Here is a 24,139-nt window from a genome sequence, read left to right as displayed (position 1 = left end):
CTCTACCTCAGAGCAAAGCCTGTCCAAGGAAGGGACATGACCTTTGTCCTTGGAAAAACCCACAGAGCACTCCTAGGCACATTCCCACCATGCTAAGTGGTTTATCTACAAATAACAGGAGAGATCTGCTGCGCCAGGTGTCCCTGACTCAGTCAGGCTAGGTGGGGATCCATAGCAACCCCCTAGCAGCCACCAATCAGCAGGGAAATACCTGGGATGCCAGATGACCCTCCCAGTAGTTTATGGTGGTTGATAACATGTTGAGAAACCTTGTAGTTCAGCACGAACACCCCTCTTGGCTTAAACCAATCAGTTCAAATGAATACCCCTTTTGTACTGACCAATCACCCTTACCCAACTTGTTCCCGCCAGTGAATGTGCTAATCATGTTTTAGAGTTGTTATTTGATTTTCCTGCAGTGTGTGATGATTTGCTAAGAGATGCTATGATGTATGTGAAGTCCCTGCCTTCTCCAAAGAATGTATAAAACTGCTGCAAACCCAGGGCTCGGGGCCTCTCAGGGTCACCAGCTGCTGTGTGTGCGCGCAGAGGACCGAGCTAGCTCGCAATAAACACCTCTTTGCTGTTTACATCGATCTTGGGTCTCTGGTGGTCTTTTGGGGGTTCCGAATTCGAGCATAACACAGTGTTATATAAAACCTTGATTAAGTAAAAATTTGTTATACTTTTATCTTGTCTCTTGTTATGGAGGTGCCAGCCTTGACCCTCTTGTTGGTTGAGGAAAGGGATCACATCCTTCCATCCCTACATAAGCAACTTTCCATTAAAAAAGCAGCAGGTTGTAGACTTAAGGGAATATGTTGAGCTTTAGGAGGAAAAGGACTAAGAATAGAATCTCCCAAGAAACAGAAATGGTAGACTTCATTCTTCTAATGATCTAGTAATATGAGATAAATCTATTATGCCTTCTAAAATTTCAGAACAATAAAGATCAAGATTTGTAAGTATCAAGTACAAAGTACAATGGGTAATGCAATTCTGAAATTTCTCCTAAATATGAAATTTTTATCCATACTTAGTATTTTGTAACCCATATTGATTTTACTTCTTAAAAACATTGCAGGCGGCCACATCCTGAGGACACTAAACAATAACACTGATAGAAAAATAAGTTATTTCTAACTAATGCAGGGCAGGCAGGTAATCGCAGATATCAATACTTTCATTTTAATTCATGAGAAAGGTTGCTTCCAAACTATGAGGGTAACTATGTAAGTCAATCTCTTACCATATCTTCAGGAAACAACTTTCCTCTCTGATGTTTAATCTTCTGCATTAGATCTCCTCCATCACAATATTCCATCACAATATGCAGATGTCCTTCAGCTAAAACAAATATAAGACTCCTTAGGAAAGCCATAGTGGCTACAGATCAAATTTAGAAATGAACATATTTAGAGGAATTCATACTTACCCTCAAAGGATTCTTTAAAGGCGACAATATTGGGGTGTTTCATTTTGGCTAAGAGAACAGCCTCTTTCCTAGAATTCTGTGTATCAGAGAGAGACTGGGAAAATATTTTAAATAAACATAAATTTAATACTAAATTTTAAAATAGCTTTACACTAACATTTAGCATAGTTTGCATGATACTCCAAAGCTACGTGCAATTTTGTAAAACTGCACTTTTACTCAAATTTATTGAACTCCAAAGAAAATATGTGGTGATTTGCTACTGGCTATTTTGCATGCTTGAGCTGACCCTTCACTGTATAATGTTCTTTTTTTTTTTTTTTCATTTTATTCCTTACACATATAGAATGTTCCTAGTTTTAATATCTGTCTAAGCACCACCTGACTTGGAGAGTCAGTCAAATAGCGTATCTTTAAAAGGAAAACTGGAGAGCTTACATTTTGACTGTCAGCATCTCTTTATCAGTCCCCTGGCTCATAAAAAAGAATGTGCTGATGGACTACTGAAACAAAATGAATTCCGGGGTGGGTGGGGGCCTTCTGAAATTAAAAACAATTTCTTCATGCTGAAATTGGAAGCTGAAGGGTTGTAATCTCCCACCCTGCTGAGCACCAAGAAAGCAGAGGCTAACTAAATCTGCATATGTATATTTCCTGCCTTCTGTCTCATTTTACAGGCTCTCACTAGCCAATTAAATCGAAGTAAGTTTACCACCTGGCTTTTGTTTCTCTCAATTGGAACTTCTTCAGGGAGGCCCTTAGGAGAAGCAAAATAGCTGTTTCTCCAACAGTTTCATCAAACTGCATAAAGTCCACTTTTCCTTTTTCCATCCTTTGCCTTTCTTAGGTGGGACTGTGGCTGAATCTAGTCAGCAGGGAACCAAGCAGGATGGACAAAGCTGACATACAAAATACGTTTCCAAGACTATTTATCACTAACTTATGCTACAAGTATGAAAATGTGAATAATTTATAATCAAGTAACTGCCAAAGAGGCTAGGAATGTAGCTCAGTGGGAAAGAACTTGCCTATCAAATGTGAGGCGCTGGGTTCCATTCCTCGCACCACAAAAAAGGGGGTAAAAAGGAAATTGCTATTCAGGGTTTCTTAGCACTGTGGGTTCTTAGACCAGCAGCATAAGCACTAACTGGAGACATGTTAAAAATGCAAATTCACAGGCCCACTCAGGTCCACTGAACCAGAAACTTGGTGGTGGAGCACAGTAATCTGTTTTATTAAACCCTCCAGATGATCATGATCCCCATCCAAATTAACAATCCAAAATACCATGGAAAGTTCTTCTAACGTTTGAAGAACTTTGTTAAAATGTTTTTTTTATTTTGTAGTGCTGGGCATTATTGAACCCAGGGCCTTGAGCTTGCTTGGAAAGTGTTCTATTGCTGAGTTACAGCCCCAAACCTTAAAATATATCTTTTAAAAAATTGATCAAAATATTATTAAGAATCCTTTATAGATTGGCTAGCTTCACTTAGCATAATCTGCTCTAATGCCATCCATTTCCCTGTAAATTCTATGATTTTGTCATTTTTTAATGCAGAGTAATACTCCATTGTGTATAAATGCCACATTTTTTTTATCCATTCATCTATTGAAGGGCATCTAGGTTGGTTCCACAGTCTAGCTATTGTGAATTGTGCTGCTATGAACATCGATGTAGCAGTGTCCCTGTAGCATGCTCTTTTTAGGTCTTTAGGGAATAGACCGAGAAGGGGAATAGCTGGGTCAAATGGTGGCTCCATTCCCAGCTTTCCAAGAAATCTCCATACTGCTTTCCAAATTGGCTGCACCAATTTGCAGTCCCACCAGCAATGTACAAGTGTACCCTTTTCCCCACATCCTCGCCAGCACTTGTTGTTGTTTGACTTCATAATGGCTGCCACTCTAACTGGAGTGAGATGGTATCTTAGGGTGGTTTTGATTTGCATTTCTCTGACTGCTAGAGATGGTGAGCATTTTTTCATGTACTTGTTGATTGATTGTATGTCCTCCTCTGAGAAGTGTCTGTTCAGGTCCTTGGCCCATTTTTTGATTGGGTTGTTTGTTCTCTTATTGTCTAATTTTTTGAGTTCTTTGTATACTCTGGATATTAGGGCTCTATCTGAAGTGTGAGGACTAGCCAATCCCTAAAAAACAAATGCCAAATGTCTTCTTTGATATAAGGAGAGTAACTAAGAACAGAGTAGGGTCGAAGAGCATGAGAAAAAGATTAACATTAAACAGGGATGAGAGGTGGGAGGGAAAGGGAGAGAGAAGGGAAAATACATGGAAATGGAAGGAGACCCTCAGAGTTATACAAAAGTACATACAAGAGGAAGTGAGGGGAAGGGGAAAAATAATATAAGGGGGACAAACGAATGTCAGTAGAGGGGGCAGAGAGAGAAGAGGGGAGGGGAGGGGAGGGGAGGGGGGATAGTAGAGGATAGGAAAGGCAGCAGAATACAACAGACACTAGTATGGCAATATGTAAATCAATGGATGTGTAACTGATGTGATTCTGCAATCTGTATATGGGGTAAAAATGGGAGCTCATAACCCACTTGAATCAAATTGTGAAATATGATATATCAAGAACTATGTAATGTTTTGAACAGCCAACAATAAAAAATTAAAAAAATAAATAAATAAATAAAAAGTTTACTGATAAAAAAAAAAAATCCTTTATAGCATGGATTACTTCTCAGGACAACTAGGACACATGGTAATAAACAGTCTACAGAAAAACAAGACCTAAAAACTGGTGCACAGAATAGGTTCCGTGATAATTGCATTTTAAGTCTTTGTTCTTTATTGTATTTTTTTAATGTCCTTTTTCATTAGTATTGCACATGAGTTGCTTTGGGCAAAGATTTCCTACACTGCTAGGTATGTGAAATTGCAAATTATTACCAACTAATTTACTGAGATAAAATAAATGGTACACATTGACTATTTCTCTCCCTTTTTAATTATACTAGCCTCCTAAGAACCACATAAAATATATCAAGCCCTTTAAAGCTAATGAATAAACTGATTATATATTTTGCAGGAAGGAGAAATTCCATGTTAAATTTTAATAGCTTATTCTCTTATATAAATTGCATGTTCACTTTCAACGTGAGCTATTTTCTTTAGCAGTAACCTTAGGAAGCCTTATTTCCTTAATGGCAAACAACTGATTGCTGCTTTTCTGCTGAACCAAAAGAGCTCTGCCAAAGGAGCCCTCCCCGATCACTTTCAGGACGGTGTAGTCATCCATGCTGGGCACCACAGCTGGGCTCCACTCATGCAATCACCATGGACTCTCCCAAACTGTATTCAAAAACAGAAACATTTGAGAATTTACTGAATTCATTAAAAGTTGTTCTAATTACTGTGATAAGCCAACAGCAACATCTTCCTTTTGAAGGGTATCAGAGCATGGGACCCCAAAATATTCTATTTTGGCATAAAGATGGTTTTGAACTGAAAACAATTTGCTCTTTTCCCTTCCTGCTTCTGTCCAAATATAAATCATATATTTCCCTATGTAAAAGCAACAAATTTCCATTTGTAAATGTATAAATAAATATATGTATACATAATATAATACATGTAAAATATACTAAGCCCTTATAAAGCTGATGTATAAACTGATTAACTATTTTGCAGGAAGGAGAATTTCCATGTTAAATCTTAATAGCTTATTCTCTTATGTAAATTACATGTTCACTTTCAGTGTGACTTTCTTTCATTAGCAGTAACCTTAGGAAGCCTTATTTTCTTAATGGCAAACATCTTAATGGCAAAATACATATACATTTTTTTTGAACAGTACTGGGAATTGAACCCAGAGGCACTGTACCACTAAGCTACATTCCCAGTCCTTTTTTATTTTAAGACAGGGTCTCACCAAGTTGCTGAGAGTCTTGCTAAATTGCCCAGGCTGGATTCTAACTTGTGATCTTCCTGCCTCAGCCTCCTGAGAAATTGCCAATTTGATTCTGCATAATGTACCTTACTAAGTAAGCCTTATTTTCCATTAGCTTCCCCATAAATTTACACTCCTAGGACAATTTCCCCTAGAACCCCAAGATCCCCTCTTCCTTTGTCTGGTTACTTCTCCATAATTTATAGATCTTTGTTAATGGTAAATGAGATCCTAGGTCTAACATTTTACATTTATGCATATGTACCAAACCTTTTCCCTTCTTGATCTTTTGTCAGTTTAATTTTCAGGACCCCTAAGAAGAAAGAGAAAAAAAAAAAAGTTTTTTCCTACCCTACACTATTCATTCAACAGATATTCTCTGAGTGAAGAGTTACAATCCTCCATTAGTCCTCAGCAAATATCTCTTGGTCTCTGCCATCATACATACCCTATACAAAGGTGACCACACACTTCAGCAAATGCAGAGGGGTGAATCTTACAGAAAGAGCTAGCTGGCCTGCAGTAGAAACATCCAGGGAGTTAGGAATCCTAAGTTTATTTCAGCAGAAGCCTGAAAGATGATTGGAAGTGGGCTAAGCAAAGAGGAGAGAAAGAGTGATCAAGGCAGAGGGAATGGAATATTTAAGGGTAAAAGAGATTGTGTTCAGTTCAAGGAGTTGAAAGGAGAGTTAGACTGACAAGGTAGACAGGGATTTATTGGAAGACTACTGTAAGCCATAATTCAGGTTATTGGACTTTATCCTCAGGGTCATTAATGAGCTGTCTCTGAAGATCCTGAACCAAAAGAACAATATAACCATCATATCTGCATATTAGAAAAATCACTTTAAAGCTGCTTAGTGACTGCACCAGAGGGTGGAGACACTGGAGGTCCAGATCAGAGATGCAGACCAGTTAAAAAGTGCTACAATAGAAAAGGCTGACGCAGTCTGGCTGGGCACAAAATAACCAAGCCGCCAGGAGGCACTTGTGGGTTCAAAATAGGAACTCCTTTATTATCCGAACTCCCGCGAAAGCCACCCACGTGGCCCTCCCAGGAACACCACACACCGGAAATCCCTCCTCCAGCATGTCCCCAACCAATGCGAACTCTCCAGGAATCCCCGCAAGAACTCCAAAGTAGCAGGCCAACTCCAAAGTAGCAGGCTGAGGCGGACAGCAGGGGTCTAATACACAATTGAATACACAGCTTAACATAACCATCATCATTCGTTACCTCTCAACCACTCCCTTCTGGCACAAATGCCATGTGTCATTGTCATTTCCACTCTGTGGCTCTCAGCAAAAGGCAGGGAAATGATAATGAAACCCAGCAGGGTGGTGGCAAAGGGAACAAAAGAAGAAAAAGAGTAATTGATGCACTCTTTGGTGAAGGATTATGGGGGGGCAAATAGGGAGACTATGAGATAGGAATTTAGGGGCAGAGAGACCACTGGGGCTCAAAAGGGAAACACCCATGAACTGTTGGAATGCAAAACAAACAACCTGAAAGAAGCCTAGCCTGCATTCTGCCTGCATCCTGTTGACTGGTTAACCACAAGGTTTCTGGTGGAACTAAGTGGCAGAATTAAAACATGCAAGGGCACTGCGCAAGCATGAGGAAAACGGTGGGGAATTCTGTTACCCAGCGGATTCTACCTCCAGCTCAGCCCTTTAGTTACTCTGTAAGTATTAGAACCCCAAACTAAAGACAGGACTTGAGATCTACCTGCACCTCTTCCTTGAGTGCGTGCTTTTTGCTTCCTCATAAAAGTTCTCCCTTCTCATTCTACAATCTGACTCGTCCTTAAATTCTTTTCTGCAGTGAAGTTTTGGACAGGGAAGCAGAAAACTCCTAAGAGCCCCATGGTGACAGAAGCAAGGTTGGCTCCCAGATTTCTGGTATAAACTGGATGAATGGTGCTACCATTCCCAGAGAAAGTTAAGGCACTAAGGTTGTGTGTGTGGTCTTTTGTTTGTTTGATTTCTCTGGGGGTGAGAATGTGGCAGGAGTGGGGCAAAACATGGGGGAGAAGAAAGACATGTGTTCCATTTGGTATGTTTAGCTGGAAGGTGCCTGGGACTCAAAAGAGATGTTAAACATACAGTTGGAGTCTGACTTTAATGTTTCCTTCTAGAAGCAGCTTGTATTTCTAATATACTTTGCTGGTTTATAGACAGTCCTGACTAAATGGCAATTATTATTATTATTATTATTATTAAAACCTTGGGGAGGGCCACGGATGTAGCTTTATCTAGGATGTAGAGCATTTGTCTAGCATGTTAGAAGACCTGGGTTTGGACCCAAGCAACATGGATGGGGTAGTGAGCTGGTGACCTTAGGGAGGGAATACACTTAAGAAGATGATGTGCTCCTCCCCCCCACCACTATAATAGAAGACACTGGAATAAATTTACTTGATTCTTTTCAAAAACCAAACTTGCTGACTTGTTAATATTTTCTAAATCACACCACAGCTGAGTGGTAGCACACAAGGTGACCCATGCCTATAATTCTAGACACTTGGGGGACTGAGGTAGGAGGATTGTGAGTTCAAGGCTAGCCTTGGAAACTTAGCAAGATCCTGTCTGAAAATAAAAAATAAAAAGGGATGAGAACTTAGTTCAGTTGTACAGCACCCCTGGGCTCAATCCCCAGTAGCAAAAAATAAAAATAAATAAATAAAAAGAGGAAGAAAGAAAAATAGCACAACAAAAAAATTCTAAGGAACAAAGAGCATGAAAAGGTAAAACAAAAACCACAAATCAAAACCTGTAACATACTGACATGTAAACCTTTCAGTTTGTATTCCTGTTTTACCATACAGGAAACCCCTGAAATAACTTCTCCATATAATCAAATTAGATGCATTGCCTTAAAAAACAATTCTTAACAAGAAGAGGTTTTTGAGTGTATTTAGGCACATAAAAGGACCAAATGCTTTACCACTATTTTAAGTAGTTTCTGGTATTTAACAATGAAGCCAAGTTTTCCCGTGTGTCTGGTTTTTGTTTCTAGGGATTTAATTCTATGCAATGTAGAGTAACTGATAAACAAGTACAGTCAGACTTTTCTTAGATGACAGTCACATTTTCCCCTAACAGTATTAACACCCATAAGACAGGCCCGAATATATTCTGAATGTGGCAAAAGTAAATGGGTTCCTTCTCAAGGCTACAACAATAGATTCATTTTTCAAACAGCTATTAAAAAGTGACTTGCAAATGCCCAGAAGTGGAATCTCGGGTAAGACGGCTAAGTTCTGCAGGTGTGTGCGCTACCTTACCTAGAAGGCTAGCCACCGGGTTCACCCACTACCAAATCCTTTCTGCTTAAAAACCTGCTGGGCCCAGCTGGACACCCAGCCCCCGCCCAGGTCCAGGACCTGGCACCTACTCTCTCCACCTGCGCGGGCCAGGGGAGCGCGGCTGCAGGTTTGAGGGCGGGCGCAAGTGGAGAGCGGCGGGACCCAGGAGCCGGAGTGTCCGGGGCGCCATTCGACCTCACCAGCCTGCGCGCGGTCCTGCTCCGTAGCCCCTGGGCCCGCTGTTCCCCGGCGCTCTTTTTGCCCGAGGCAGTCCCACCAAGGCCTGGACCCCTTCCTCACCCGCCTCCCAGGCGACTCGAGTCGGTTCCTCCGCCCAGGCAACTGGAGCGCTTCCGCCGGGAGGGGCGGGGCGGGAGGGGCAGGGCGTCTCTTAGGTTGTTGGTCCAAGAAAACCGCCTGGTTGTGGCGGGAGGCGCAATTTTCAGAGTAGCTTAGACCTTTGAAGGGCACATTTTAAAGCTGTTGTTCCACATTGCTCTAGAATGATGCTAACAAAGGAAAAATGTTCCCCCAATAACATGAGTTCTGTCTCCAGTTTATGTGGACAGCCCATATTGTTTTGGGCTGATTTGAAGGTTAGGTCAGACGGACCCCATTTTTCTCCAATACCTCGCCCTGCATGGAATTGGTCCCTGTACCTGAAAACATCCTCACCCTCATGCACCCAATCCAGAGTTTCTGCAATTTATAGAACAGACGTTAGTCTGCTTCTTGAGCATGTACTGAAATATGCAAATATGTAAATATGAAATATGTAAATATATGCTGTATGTATATATGTGACTGTATGACCAATGTGATTCTGCAACTTGTACAATCAGAAAAATGAGAAATTATACCCCATTTGATTCAAATGTATGAATTGTCAAGATCATTATACTGTCATGTGTAACTAATAAAATTTTTTTAAAAATCTAAGAAAAGTTAAGCTGTTTTTTCTACCTTGTGAAAATATTCTGTGACTATATTAGCTTCCTAGCCCCCTATTCCTTCAGGGTCTTTTTGGCTTTTAAGCAGACTCCCCCACAAATGCTTTGTGTCATGGTGGCAGAACTGTCTGCTTTCTGCAGACTTGGAGTGTTATTTGGGATTTAGGAATCATGTCTTAACAATATGACAGCACTCATTTCTGGCATTTGCTAGTTGTGTGATCTTGAGCAAATGTGGAAGGCAGAATAATGTCCCCGGCTGCCACCCATCAGGATGTTCACATACTACTCTCTGAAATCATTATATAGCTAAGGGGAATTAAGATTGCAGCTGGAACTAAGGTTTGTGGAAGAAATGAAAATCATGACAAAGCAAATTAAGTACCTCCAAAATATTAGGCCAGAGAGGACATGAGTGACGAGCTTTCATTCATTTCTCTCAGAGAACTTTTGATCCTGTGTGTGTAAACATACATTTTTCCCCAGCATATACTGAAGCCTGCCCCCGCCAGGTGAAAACTTGCTACATCCTGTAGTTTACAAACTGAGACCAAGTTACATTATAACATAACTCTCCAATCCTATAGCCACCAGGGTCTTCTTTCTACTAACTCCCTTCCTTTCCCAAGTATTTTTTGTAGTTCATTCCACTCTCCCTTTCTGAGGACTGCCTTATATACACTTTTAAAGTTATCTAATCCATTTCTTACAACACAGTTTGCTACCCTGCCTGCTCCAAATTCTTTATTTATTTTACAGTAGAATGCATTTTGACATATTATACGCAAATGGAGCGTATCTCCTCATTCCTCTGTGTGTGTGGTCTTTTTTGTTTGTTTGATTTCTCTGGGGGTGAGAATGTTGCAGGATCATACATGTATATTGGGTAATAATGACTGTCTCATTCTACCATCTTTCTCATCCCCACAGCCCCACCTCTCCTCTCACTCCCTTCTACGCAAACCAAAGTTCCTTCATTTTTCCCCATCCCCCCCCCACACTGTGGATCAGCATCTGCTTATCAGAATATTCGGCTTTTGTTTTTTGGGGGGATTGGCTTATTTCACTTCGAATGATATTCTCTAGTTCCATCCATTTACCTGCAAATGCCATAATTTCATCCTTCTTTAAGGCTGAGTAATATCCATTGTGTATATATGTACCACATTTTCTTTATCAATTCATCTGTTGAAGGGCATCTAGATTGGTTCCATAGTTTAGCTATTGTGAGCTATAAACATTGATGTGGCTCTGTCACTGTAGTATGCTGACCAATCCAAATTCTTGACAAACAACTGATGTAATCTATCTTGCCATGTTTGATATTTGCCTTTAAAACTTGTTTGAAATCTGAAAGACCTGGAACACATATTCAATCTGCTTGAATCCGATTTCCCAAATTGCAACTCTGATCAGCCCAGATAAACTGTTCCTTAATCAATTTGTGCCTCAATTTCTCGACAGCTGATTTAAAAATAAGAAGATGGGAGCTAGGACTGTGGCTTTATGGTAGAGCACTTGCCTAGCATATGTGAGGCCTTAGTTTTGATCCCCAGTATCACAAAACACAACAAAAACAAAAACAAAAAACAAATGAAAACATGAGAGGAAGCACATGTGGACCAAATCTAACGAGTGTCTCAGAGGTAAAATCAATCCATAGTTGTATCCTCATTTCTAGCAGTGATGAGTTTGGGTGAATCCAAAATTGAGGTTCTACAGATAAGCAAAACCAAAGTATGCTGAGATGAAAGAGTTAAGAATGATATAAGCTGTACGCGTGGGGCCAAGCCATCAGAAAGACCAGAGCTTTTGCTCTGTAGCCCATGAGAGGATGTCTCCCAGCCTTCAGGAAGGTGCTCAGCTTAGGGAAAGCAAACCCTCACCTTGTTCGTTTTCAATTGAGAGCATTTTAGGACTGGACCAGAAGAAAGATTGTGTTCCATCTGTGAAACCTCACAGGCCCTGGGCAGACAACTGCAACTCCTCAGATTGAAGTATTGGAAAATGTCTTTAGAGTAAACTGCTATCCTGGCATTGATATCAGAGACTTAGCTTAAAAATTGAACCTTGAAGAAGACAGAATCCAGATTTGGTTCCAAAATCGGCGTGCAAAACTGAAGAGATCCCATAGAGAATCACAGTTTCTAATGGCGAAAAAAAATTTCAACACAAATCTCCTGGAATAGGTAGAAAACTAAACATGTGAAATTATCTTCCAATTGCAGATCATGAGAAATAAATGCAAATATCAAGTGTTTAAAAAAAAAAAAAGAATGATATAAGGATGGTTGAAGTGATATCTATATTGAATGTTCCAGTGAAGAAAATGGGAGTCTAGATCAGCACCATCCAAAGTGACTTTACATGTGTAGTTATTGAGCACTTTAAAAGGTGCCTAGTTTGACTAGAAATGTGCGATTAAATGTAAAATATAAGTCATTTATTAATTGTACCAATGACCTTTAATTTTTCGAACCGTAGCTACTACAGTATTTGGAAGTACATTCATGGCTTGCAATGCATTTGTTTCTAGTACTAGTCTGAATGGTCACAATGGGTAAAAAGGAACACTTGAAAAACTAGAGGTCTAAAGTATAACAGAGCAAGAGAGAAAAAAAAAAAAAAAAAAACTAGTGGGAAAGTAGTGAAGAGGAAGAGACCCAGAGTGTTAAGACTTCTGAAAACAATAGTTCTTGGCATTATCAAAGTTCATGTTGTGGCAAATGTATCAGTTGCTGAAGTAGGGGCAAAGTTCAGTAGACTGAGAGTGAGGAAATGTCTGAGAAGTTATTAGGTAGCATTAACAAGGAAAGAGCATAAATAATAATCAAGTTCAAGGTTTCTCCATCTCAGCATGTCAACATTTGGGACTGGATAATTCTTTTTTTTTAATTGTTGATAGACGTTTATTTCATTTATTTTATATGCGGTACTGAGAATCAAACCCAGTGCCTCACACATGCCAGGCAAGTGTGCTACCACTTAGCCACAGCCCCAGACCCCTGGATAATTCTTTATTGGGGCAGGTGTGTATGTGTATATATGTCTTTAATCCTTAGAAGCCAACAGTACCCACTACCCCCAGTCTTGGCAACTACAAAGGTCTCCAGACTGAAAATGTCCAGGGAAAAGGTTAGAGTGGTACAAACTACCAGTGGTTGAAAGCCATCATCTAGCTGTATACTCTGAACTTCAAAAGATGAAGTTGGGGGCTGGGAATGTAGCTGAGTCATACAGTGGTCCTGTACAGTGTACAGTACTTAGCTTGAGTGAGGCACTTCAATTCCTAGCTCCCCACATACACGAAAAAACTTACAATGTATTTCAAAGGCAAAGTTTAAATTAATTCACTGTGGTTAAATGACATATCATAAAAAAATATATATTTTTTTTCATGGTGCTAGGGAACTTAAGTCCTTAGTTATACCAAGTTACGGGCTCTTCCACTGAGGCATACCCCACCCATCCCTCATAAAATACTTGTTGAAATAAATTTCATTGGGATTGGGTTCAGTCCTGGGTTCAATCCTCAGTACAAAAAAAAAAAAAAGAAAATTATTATACAGGTACTTTTATTATATACATATTAGATACACACAAGAATGAAAATCCTACTCTCTAGAACATAAGACAATACATAAAACAAAGATATTACATAAACGGCATGAACATTAGACCAAGTATGTGATCTTCACATTCATATTACATATGTAGTTCAACTGTTCTTTGATAGTTCACTTATTTGAAACTATAGAGTGATATAGAATATATGACACTTAAGTATTAGTTCAAGGCCTTAGAAAACAAGTTTATTGGTGGTATTTATATATGGGAAAAGAAAACTGTTCATGGTATGTAACTAGCATGTCTCAGGGGACATGATTTAAGAAAGCAAGTATAAGTATTATTTCAGAAATGCTACCTACATTGGAATGACACTTCTTAAATATACATTCCTTCCTGAACTCCATTCTAATATAATTTATAAACTCTCAAATGAAGCTATGGAGGTTAAAATTTAAACATAATCCAGCTATAGAAGATTGGGACTTTTTTTTTTTTGGCGCTATGGATTGAACTCAGGGGCTTCAGGCATTCTAAGCACACACTATACCATTGAGCTCTATTCCCAGTCCCAATATTTTACTTTCATACTAATTAAATAAAGGCAAAAATATTGTCAGTATTATGTTTAAAGGCAGGGAGGTACATCATAAAGTTTTAAAACATGTCAACATTAAAAATATACTTTTATCTAGAACACCTAATTTCCTGATGATGCATCATTACTATACTTATATTTAGCAAAGTGAACAAGCTACCATTATGACAAACCCTATTCATATTTAAGGAACACAATAAACTGACTAAATTTACCTATGTTAAAGAAAAACTCAATCTGTTGTGATTGAGAAGGCAGGAAGCACAGAAGGACAACTCCCATAAGAGAAGTTCATTGCCATGAATACTTATGATACTTAGCCAACTATAGACCTAAGGGAAATAGAAAGCCACACAAAACCCTCATTCCTCATTGAAGCCTTATTTCTCTTCTGTATCAAAGTACAGAGAGCACAGTGCTGCATTAGGGCGGCATACAAAAGCATCAGTTTTGCCTCCTAGCTCTGATAACTGTTCCAGTGAAGACACACAAGGGTAATGATCTTTTAACATATCTGGTAATTTAGAAGTCTTCTCTTGAAGACGTCGAGAACGTCTCACTGGTGTTAGAAACTTCAGCTCCTTAAATGCAGAACTTGACTCATCAAATTGCATCTTCTTTTTTATACTGAAGAAAACACAAAATTATTCCCCAAATTAAAAAAAAGTTAATGTTTTTATTTTGTACTTCTATGCTATTCATCATAATAAATATCATATGTTGCAACCATGTGACTGCTTGTCTTATAGAAAGAGTTATTACAAGCTTCTTAAAGTGAGGAACTTATCCTTTTCTCTATTTACTGTTATAACTGTTTGCAGTAGATACTCGAGTATCTATAGAATTGGCTAATTCCTCAGTTTTAAAACCTAGTATTATTAATAATACTTAAGAGTAAAGTAAAAATAATATAGCAGTTGTTTTTTTTTTTTTTTTTTTTTCAAAATAGTAACGTTTAGGGAAAAGCAAAGCCAATACAATATTAAAAAGGTAAAATGTCCCAATGACATTCCATGTGTTTGAAAATTTTTTCATAGTAACAAATGGCAGTTCTAATCTGAAGTTATTGGAAAAATTTAAAAATACTATATTTAGGGCTGAGGATATAGCTCAGTGGTAGAGAACTTAATTTAGAAGTAATTTAGAAGTCTTCTCTTGAAGACTGTCGAGAACGTCTCACTGGTGTTAGAAACTTCAGCTCCTTAAATGCAGAACTTGATTCATCAAATTGCAACTTCTTTTTTATACTGAAGAAAACCAAAATTATTCCCTAACTCAGCCTCTTGAGTTGCTGGGATTACAGGCATGTACCACAGCAACTTTAAAGTCTTACTGTTGTTTTAAAATTTGGTCAAAAGCTTAAATCTCTAAATTATTTCTTATAATAATTTGCCTAGCATGTGCAAGGCCTGGGTTTGATTCATAGGACCAGCGCAGGAGAAAAATCATATTTATTATCCCTAAGCATCAAAACAAATCACAGCACATTACATTTTATTTTTTATTTTGGGGGGATATCAGGGATTGAACTTGGGGCACTTGACCACTGAGCCACATCCCCACCCCTATTTTGTATTTTATTTAGGGACAGGGTCTGAGTTGCTTAGCATCTCACTTTTGCTGAGGCTGACTTTGAACTCGTGATCCTCCTGACTCAGCCTCCCAAGCTGCTGGGGTTACAGGCATGTACCTCCATGCCTGGCCACATAATATTTTAAAAGCTTACCTTTGCAAGTATGGTGTAGTAGATACATTATATTTAATTAAGCAACTTGCTATAGTTTCTGTATCAGGGGTTTTAACATCATTGGTGAGAGCTTTCATTTTGTCATCTTGCTCTTTTTCATAATCTTTAAATACCACATTTCTATGAAGTTTATTCTCCATTTCTGGTTTTTCTAGCTCTAAATTAACACCCGTATCTTCAGTGTTGACTTCTTGAACTTGTTCTTTGGATGCAAAAGCCTCAATATTTTCTCCTATAAGAAATAATTTAGAGATTTAAGTTTTTGACCAAACTTTAAAACAGTAAGACTTTAAAGTTGCTGTGGTACAACTGAGACAGGAGGATCACAATTAAAGGCCAGACTCAGCAAATTAGTGAGTCCTGCATTCTACCCCTAGTGCTTCCCTACCAACCCCCCAGAAAAGAAGTTATTTAAGTTATTCCTAGTTGGCCAAAATTTCAAAATAAAAGAATTTAACTGTCATTTCCCACCCATTACATTTCCTAAGTAAATACTGCTGCCAGTTAACACATATTTACTATTTCCTATTTGCAGGGAAAATAGGAAATATTTTTTTATATTCATTATATTCTTATATTTATTACATAAGAATGAAATCATCCCTGTTCTTTAAGAAGTTTACATTCCCTGAGAGATGCAGTTGGGCTGGGAATGGAGTTCAGTGACCCACATCATCCCCAAACAAAAACAAAACCAGAGAGATAGCATGCACAGAGTTGAAAACAACTAACTGTAAAATGAGATAAATGCTACAAATTAGGTAGGAACAAAGGGTTAGTGGAATCCATAAAAAGAAACAAATTTTGTTTATGTTTCACAAGTGATATTTAGGCTGGGTCATGAAAAATGAGTACTTGACAAGTTCAAGGAAGTAACTTTTATAGACATTCAATGTCAAATTTGGATTTGTGAATTAATCTCCTAATTAAAAACTGATTATCTCAGAGACAGGTTAATAGAAGTATAAAAAAAGATCTTCATATTTTAAAAGTTAAAAAAGAAAAAGAAAAAAAAAAAAAAAAAGGGCTGAGATGTAGCTCAGTAGTAGAGCACTTGTCTAGCATGCACAAGGTCCTGGGTTTGATCCCAAGTACCAACATAAAAAATAGGATAAAAGAAAAAAAAAAAACTAACTCAGCAAAGAAATTTAATAAACTCACAATTCACTTGAAGGAAATAAAAGAAACTAAAACTCACCCAAATTAACTTTTTCTTGACTCTTCATTGTTAGAATATCCACAAGGACATGTCGCATCTCTTCAATAGGCTTGATTTTTTTTAATACAAAAAAGAGATCCATGTAAGTTTTATATTTTCAAGTTGAAATATTAAAACCAGCAATTAAAATTTGATATTTTAAAAGAAGGTAGCAGTTCTAAAGCAGTTCTCAGAACTCCTATTTTAAGATTGAAAAATGACTGTCTATTCCAACTTACAGAATAAAAAAATGAAGGATAGGGCTGGGGAAGTGGCTCAAGCGGTAGCGCGCTCGCCTGGCATGCGTGCGGCCTGGGTTCGATCCTCAGCACCACATACAAACAAAGATGTTGTGTCCGCCGAAAACTAAAAAAATAAATATTAAAAAATTCTCTCTCTCTCTTAAAAAAAAAAAAAAAATGAAGGATAGAAATTTATCAGTTGAAAGTCTACCCCCAATTTTTTCTTAAGCCCTTAATAATTATTGGTACCTGCTTGATATGAACAGAATTAATATGATGTTAGTATTAGTAATATCTATTCAAGAGCTGATTAAAAGCTCCTTTTCTCTTACATTCATTTAAGTTTATTCAGACTATTAAATGCATCTCTGAATTGCTTAATGTTAATCAGCCCAACATATTTCATTCATTCAAAATGTATTATGTGTCTCTTATTTGCTAGATATTACATGCACTTCCTATGTTATTTTGTACTACTATGACAAAACAACATAATCAAGATATCATATAAAAAGGAAACTCTGGTATATAGTCTTAGTTCTAGAACTTAGTCCTAGAATTATTTACCCAGGACTTCTGCTTTACTTTTACTTTCAATTTTCTTGGGAATTTTGATTCTTGTTTTCCAACTTCTGCTCTGGTGCCACTTTTTTTTCTGTATTATTACTTTCTATATGTAGCCTTAGCTCCAGTTTTGCATACTTATTATGCTGCTAGAAGCTGCTTTAAGTAATGTCCCTTCGGTCCAATATAGTAAGGACTCCCTTCAAACTAGAATTCTATCAAATATAATTATGAATTCAAAAAAATGTTTACATATATAAGCCATTAAGAGAATATCTGCCTGGTGTTGTGACTCAGTGGTAGAGCACTTGCCTAGTATGTATGAAGCACCACATATAAATAAATAAAATAAAGATCCATTGACAACTAAAATATGTTAAAAAAAAGCAATTGTGAAAATTATATATAATGCAAAGCATTAAAAAAAATAATATCTGATTTGATTTGATATTAATTGTACTGGGCATGGAACCCAGGGCCTCAAGAATGCTAGGCAAGTGCCTTACCACCAAGTTATATCCCAAGCCCTTTTTATTTTTTATTTTCAGAAAGGGTCTCACTAAATTGCTCAGACTGAGGATAGTTTTGCAATCTTCCTGCCTCAGTCCTGAGTAGCTGTAATTACAGGTATATGCCACCATGCCTGTTTGATTTTTGATCCAGTTGAAAGGTCAAATATCATTTGCTGGCTTTGACCTTGCTGAGACTTAAGTGAATATAGAATTTTATTTTGTTTGGTACACGGGATTGAACCCAGGAGCACTCTACCACTGAGCCATACCCCAGGCCTTTTTTTATTTTTTATTTTTAGACAGGCTTTCACTAAGGTGCTGAGGCTGGCCTTGAACTTGCGATCCTCCTGCCTCAGCCTCCTGAGCTGCTGGGATTGCAAGTATGGGCTACCATACTCAGATGTGTTTTATTAGAGACAGGGTCTTGCTGAGATGTTTAGGACCTCACTAAATTGCTAAGGCTCGCTTTGAACTCATGATCTTCCTGCCTCAGCATCCCAAGGCGCTGGGATTTGAGCTTTCTTAAGAAAGGCTAAGAGAGTACTTTCTAAAAAATGTCTAACGATTTCCAAGAAGATAGTTCTGAGAGATCTGGTCAAAAGGAAATATGTTTTAGGAATACTTATGTATAAAAACAAAAACAAGGCCCAAACAAACAAAAACCCTGAAGAAGTGATTTATTTTATACAGAAAGCTTTGTGTATCAATAGAGTAGAAGAGAGATGGGAAGCACAGTATCAATCCACTACAAATGGCAATAAAGTTAAAAATACTAGTTTGTTTTTCTCTACGAGTTGCTTTTTACTTTTTGTGGGCAGAACCAATTTATATAGTGTATAATGTGAGTACTCTAGATATACTCCTAAAATGAGGGAGTTCTCACAAAGCCATCAGTTTTTTAAAAAGTTAATTAATTTATTTTTTGCATGAGGGATTGAATCCCAGGCCTCCATACTACACTAGTGAGTATACCCCCATACCTTCTGTGGCCTTTAAAATACTTACTACTATAATTTTATCAAGTTATGTTGTGATGCATTCTAAAATAATTCTGAATCATTTACATTGTAATAATAAAAAAATAGTAAATTTTAATCTTACCTGAGCCCCTGCCAGAATGGCTTCCTCATAGATTGAGATAATATTTTCAATAGGACTTGTGATTGGTTCAATACGTACAAGACATATCCAATATTTTACAAGTTTTTTGGCATCTGGAATATTTTTAACTAGGTCATTCAGTGTAACCAATATTTCTTCTTTTGGGTACCCCTAAAATAGCAAGAAAGTGTTTGTGATATTTTTTAACCTGCAAACTACAAAAAAACAATAATCTTAACTATAATCAAGATCAGTGGTAAAGACACAAAAGATTGATAGGATAATAATAGGAAATTCATCAAAAATATTCCCTAACTCCAAACTTATTTTGAATGATAAATAAAAAGAATATAAACCATGATTATAAGACAGCAAAAAAGATAATAGTTGAGATATATATTAGTACAAAAATGACTAATACTTTACTTGGTTTTGTATTTATCCTCTTATAAACCGTGGGATTCCATTTGCTAATACCGTATTTCGAATTTTTGCATCCACCGAATGTTCACAACTGAAAATGGTCTGCAGGGATTTTTCCCTCTTAATTGTCAGTTTTGATATTAAAGTTAAAATCAATCTGCAATGATTTATGTAAGAGATGTACGCAGATAGCAGGGCAAAAAATTCCATAGTATGAACAACAACAACAAAAAAACTCAAAATAAGAATCAGTTTTCCTGTTCAAAACTTTCTTTGATCCTCAGGACCACAAAAAGTTTAAAGATGCTCATAAAGAGTAGAACAAAGAGTAGTAGTTTGAAGTCAGACCTTGTATTGAGTCTTGCTATGGATCTTGGACATTAATGGGTATACAAAGCAAGATTAAAAAGTAAATAAGTGCAGGCTGGGGCTGTAGCTCAGCAGTAGCACACTTGCCTGGCATTGCGAGGCACTGGGTTTGATTCTCAGCACCGCATTTAAATAAATAAAAATAAATGCCTATCAATAACTAAAAAATAAATAAATAAGAAAAGTAAGTAAGAAATAAAATATTCTGGACTGGGGTTGTGGCTCAGGGGTAGAGCGCTTGCCTAGCATGTGCAAGGAGCTGGTTCGATCCTCAGCACCACATAAAAATAAACAAATAAAATAAAGGTATAAAAAAATAAAATAAATAAAATATTCTGGAGTTGGTAATTATATTCCTGAGGATGTGCGTCCAAATAGCAAAATTCTACAAATTCAAGACCAGGATAATGTTGTTTTATATTAATGGGATTTTATTAGATAACATTTTAGTTAACTTTAATTGATAATAATATTTACTATAATTTTTGTTGCTAGTCTTTATGTGACTGGAATAAAATAATTTGTAAAAATGTTTAACAGAAATACCAGACGGGCAAAAATAAATGTCCACCCCAGCTTACTGAATATTAACATCTAAAGGAATACAGTATTTATAACTCAAATAAAAAACTTATTACCCCTTTGATATACTTATGTGAACTCAATGGAAAATGCAGTCAGTAAAAGGATAGCAATCTCACAACACTCTTAACACAGTATCACTGATATTACTTGCTCCAAAGAATGACAATATAGTCAGATAATGTTTACGAAAGTAATTTGTAAACCATACAATGTTGTATAAATATATGGTAAAGACTACCTTATTAATCAGGTTTAAGCATTCAGAAATCGTCTTGTTTACTTTTTCAGTAAATAATCTTTGTTCATCTTCTTCTGCCATGGTAGTCCAAAAGGACCCAACTGGTTTTTCATTTTGTCCTTCAGACGTGGGCTGGGTAACTACAGGGTTAGGGGGCCTTTTCAATACTTTTCCTTTGCCAATTTTCCACTCACTCAGACGAGCTCTACAGTCAAAAGCAGTATATAGAAACATTACTTTGATATTAATTCAAGATCTCTATTGAATGGAGGAAAAGTTTAAAAATATTTCAATTCTTGAAGTAGTTCTACACAAGTGGCACACACATCATTCAAAAGTTTGTAGAAAAGACATCTTGAACATAAAAAGATCAATTATATGTTCAAAGATCCCAAGAATGCATTTTTAATTAGAGAGGCTATGAAATATTTCCCAATTTATTATTAAGCATTTAACTTAGATTATAAAAAGCAACATAAAAACCACACCTAAATATAGTAACTTTTCAGTCATATTGTTCCATGACATAAATCTACCTCATATGACAGAAAGAATCCATTAAAGAAATTCTAATACAAGGAAATTACAAATCAAATCCACAAATGGTACTCTATTGAAAACTAAGATAATAAAATTAAGAAAATTATAGCTACTCACTTTCTCTCTTCCGCAGTTTCTTTGGGCCGAGCTGATCTATCAACAGTTGCTTTTGCTATAGTTTGTCTTCGTTGGTCAAAGGTTTTTGACTTCTCTGTCAGTTTGGTATTAGAAGATGAAGCAGGCTTGGCTACAATTTCAGATGCTATGCTTCTTGATAACACCCTATTTCTTTTTATGTCCTGAGAAGAACTGGTTTTGACATTAGATACAATCGTTTTGGGTTCTTTTTCTTGAGGCCCTTTCCGGATTTTAACACTGGCAGAGGTTTGGTTGATGCCTTGTTTCATGGTGTCCTGGGTGTTACTGTGGTGACTTCTAATAGGAGGTCTCACAAGTTGTGTGTTCCGAGGTTGAGTGTTCACAAATTTAGTGCTTTCAAATTTAGTAGTAGCAGTTATATTTAAGGCTTTATTACTTCTCACTGTTACGTTGGTGGTGTTTACAAGTTCAGGCTTTGTGGCTTTGGAAACGGTAGTTGAAAGTTGCTTTGTTGTTGCAGAACTCTCATTTTTGACTTGTAGAGGCTTTCTAAATGAATTAACCTTAGATTGAACAATTTGGCCACGATAAGACCCAAGCACAGGTTTCTTGGGCATGTTAGCAGCTTGGTTTGGTTTTTCTGCAGGCATTGGTTTCTTTTTAGTATTGTTTTTAAGGTGAAATGCCTGGCTTAATGTCATATTTTGATTTGGGGGATCATCTTTAATTGATAACTGCAGAGTCTGAGTGCCATCCTGAAAATCATGTGTTTCAATTTCCGTAGTTGAATCGATTAATTCATTAGAAGGTTTTAAAAGAATATAATTTTTTACCACTGTTGTATTATTTTTGCTCTGTATAGGTATTTTGATATTTTCTTTATCAGCCTGAAAGAGTTATTTAAGACAAATAAGTGTTTCAGAATTATTTATTTCAGAAAGAGCCTAGGAAAGGGGGGAAAGGGTCAAGTTATAAATGCTATGTCCATATCTTACCATTGTTGTTGTCAGTTTCAGAATTTTTGTCTCTTCTTGGACTTGGTCCTCAGATGTCATCATTCTTTGGGCTCCAGTACCTAAAAGAAATAAAAATAAAATTAACCCTGTTCTGGGGGTTTCCTTGTGTGGGGGAGGAGTTGTGGAATAACAACAATTAACCAACTTTGCAATTTTAATTTGTGTGTGTGTGTGTGTGTGTGTATGGTACTGGGGATCAAACCTAGGGCCTTATACATGCTAAGCATGTACTCTATTACTGAGCTACATCCCTGGACCCAACATTTTAAATTGTAAAATGAGGCAAGAAATTGGGCACTTTGGACATGACTGTAATCCCAGCAACCCGGGAGGCTGAGGCAGGAGGATCTCAGATTCCAGGCCAGCATTAGCAACTTAGCCAGGCCCTAAGCAATTAGGCCCCGTTTCAAAATAAAAAATAAAAGGGGCTGGGGATGTAGCTCAGGAGTAGAGCAACCCTGGTTTCAATCTCCAATACCAAAAATAAAACAGGCAAGAACTGAGTTGAGATTTGTCCTAAGCAAAGCTTCATTATACTGTGATTTAATAGTGTAAGTAACATGGCTAAGACACTTAAATATATCTTCTTAAAAAATCTTCCATCTTCCACAGACTGTTAGCCTAAATTCCTTTCTACAGATGTCCAGTCTTTCTGGAATAGAGCATGAAATCTCTTAGCAGATGATTATGATTTTGTGTAAAATCGAGATAAAAAAAAGAAAAAAACCCTGTTGATTAAACATACTATTGATTCTAAAATCCCAAGTTCAGAGATTATTTTTTAAAGTGAAAATTTATACTTGTTAGAATAGACGAACGTTTGTATTTTCTTATAGTTAATAATTTTGGTTATATTGTCTTTCAGATTTATTTGCTCAGATAAGACATTATTCTCCAAGACCTAATTTACCAGAATTGGGTTGGGTGAGAATTTTTGTTTTGTTTTCTAATACGAATAATAATAATTATTATTATTATTAATTATTATTATTTCTATAGATCATCTAAATCTAGGTTTCCAAAAGTTGAGAAGAAGGCGTTACATTGAAAACATCAGAGCAGGAGCAACCACACCCTGCCGGAATTGGGTTCCAGAGCCTGGAGGTATAAGTGCTCGCGCAAGCGCAGTCGGTCTTCGTGCCCTGCAGCCCTGCCCCCGCGGCCCAGGGCCCCCAACGCCAGTATGGGTCTGAGCCGCCAATCAGGGCCTTATTTGAAGGCAAGAAGTCAAAACACCTGTTATGAACAAAAAACAAAACAAAAAAAACCCCACGCTCCTCGCTAAACGGTTTCCTTCACAGCAGATCCGCTTTTGCTAAAAAGCCAAGTCGACCAGTAGCGAACGAAGAGAAGGCGCTCAGCCCGCAAGCCATGACACCGAGCGGACGCCGCTCTCTAGGTCCCCTCCGCAAACGCCGTCCAGGGTTCTCACACAAGCAGTCGTGGGGGAAGGTAGTCATCCGACCAAAGGCCCTAACCACTAGGTTCACGCCCACCCGCATTCCCTCAGCAAACCAGCCGCCAGCCGGCTCGCGCAGCTCCCGCCACCGCGGCCTCACCTAGGTACGCGGACTAGGTCTTCTGACTCGGGGGCAGCTGCAGGTCCCGGGGCACGGCCAGGGATGCGACTCCGTCTCGAGTCCTCGGTATCGCTCAGGTCGCCACCCGCCGCCTTACAATGAGCCCGAGCCCGCAGCGGCTAGCTTTGGCCTTTGTCAGCGGCCCGCCGCCGCCTCCCAT

The 24,139-nt window shown here is 37.8% G+C and overlaps 2 protein-coding genes and 1 pseudogene across 6 annotated transcripts in view; 1 reads left to right on the top strand and 2 right to left on the bottom strand.

The window, feature by feature from the left end:
- Positions 1-9,009, bottom strand: part of Nek3 (NIMA related kinase 3) — a 30,127-nt gene extending 21,118 nt beyond the window's left edge. The window contains exons 1-4 of one of the 4 annotated variants that reach the window (XM_046454242.2): positions 8,951-9,009; positions 4,575-4,744; positions 1,436-1,529; positions 1,250-1,347 (exon numbers count right to left, since the gene is read on the bottom strand). In XM_046454242.2, the coding sequence (XP_046310198.1) occupies positions 1,250-1,347; positions 1,436-1,529; positions 4,575-4,691 (309 nt within the window). In that variant the 5' untranslated portion in view covers positions 4,692-4,744; positions 8,951-9,009. The other 3 variants (XM_046454243.2, XM_046454245.2, XM_046454244.2) reach the window with 3 other exon arrangements.
- Positions 9,010-11,434: 2,425 nt separating this feature from the next.
- LOC124099056 (homeobox expressed in ES cells 1-like) lies at positions 11,435-11,863 on the top strand (annotated as a pseudogene).
- A 1,295-nt stretch (positions 11,864-13,158) lies between these two features.
- On the bottom strand, positions 13,159-24,139 carry Ckap2 (cytoskeleton associated protein 2). 2 transcript variants are annotated; one of them, XM_046454159.2, is made up of 8 exons: positions 23,959-24,137; positions 22,379-22,458; positions 21,402-22,270; positions 20,745-20,949; positions 19,130-19,300; positions 16,711-16,780; positions 15,492-15,744; positions 13,159-14,392 (listed from the first exon to the last, which is right to left on the bottom strand). In XM_046454159.2, the coding sequence occupies exons 2-8, from the start codon at positions 22,439-22,441 to the stop codon at positions 14,146-14,148; spliced, it is 1,878 nt and encodes a 625-aa protein (XP_046310115.1). In that variant the 5' UTR covers positions 22,442-22,458; positions 23,959-24,137; the 3' UTR covers positions 13,159-14,145. The 2 variants fall into 2 exon arrangements, with proteins under 2 accessions (XP_046310115.1, XP_058438532.1); XM_058582549.1 differs by lacking the exon at positions 13,159-14,392 and adding an exon at positions 14,892-15,012 and having other exon boundaries at positions 23,959-24,139.

The sequence above is a fragment of the Marmota monax genome, unplaced genomic scaffold (assembly GCF_021218885.2).
Source record: "Marmota monax isolate L192 unplaced genomic scaffold, Marmota_monax_Labrador192_F-V1.1 WCK01_AAM20220418_F8-fsc00011, whole genome shotgun sequence".
NCBI lineage: Eukaryota > Metazoa > Chordata > Mammalia > Rodentia > Sciuridae > Marmota > Marmota monax.
Note: the sequence above shows the minus strand (reverse complement) of the source record. Positions and strands in the feature narration are given on the sequence as shown.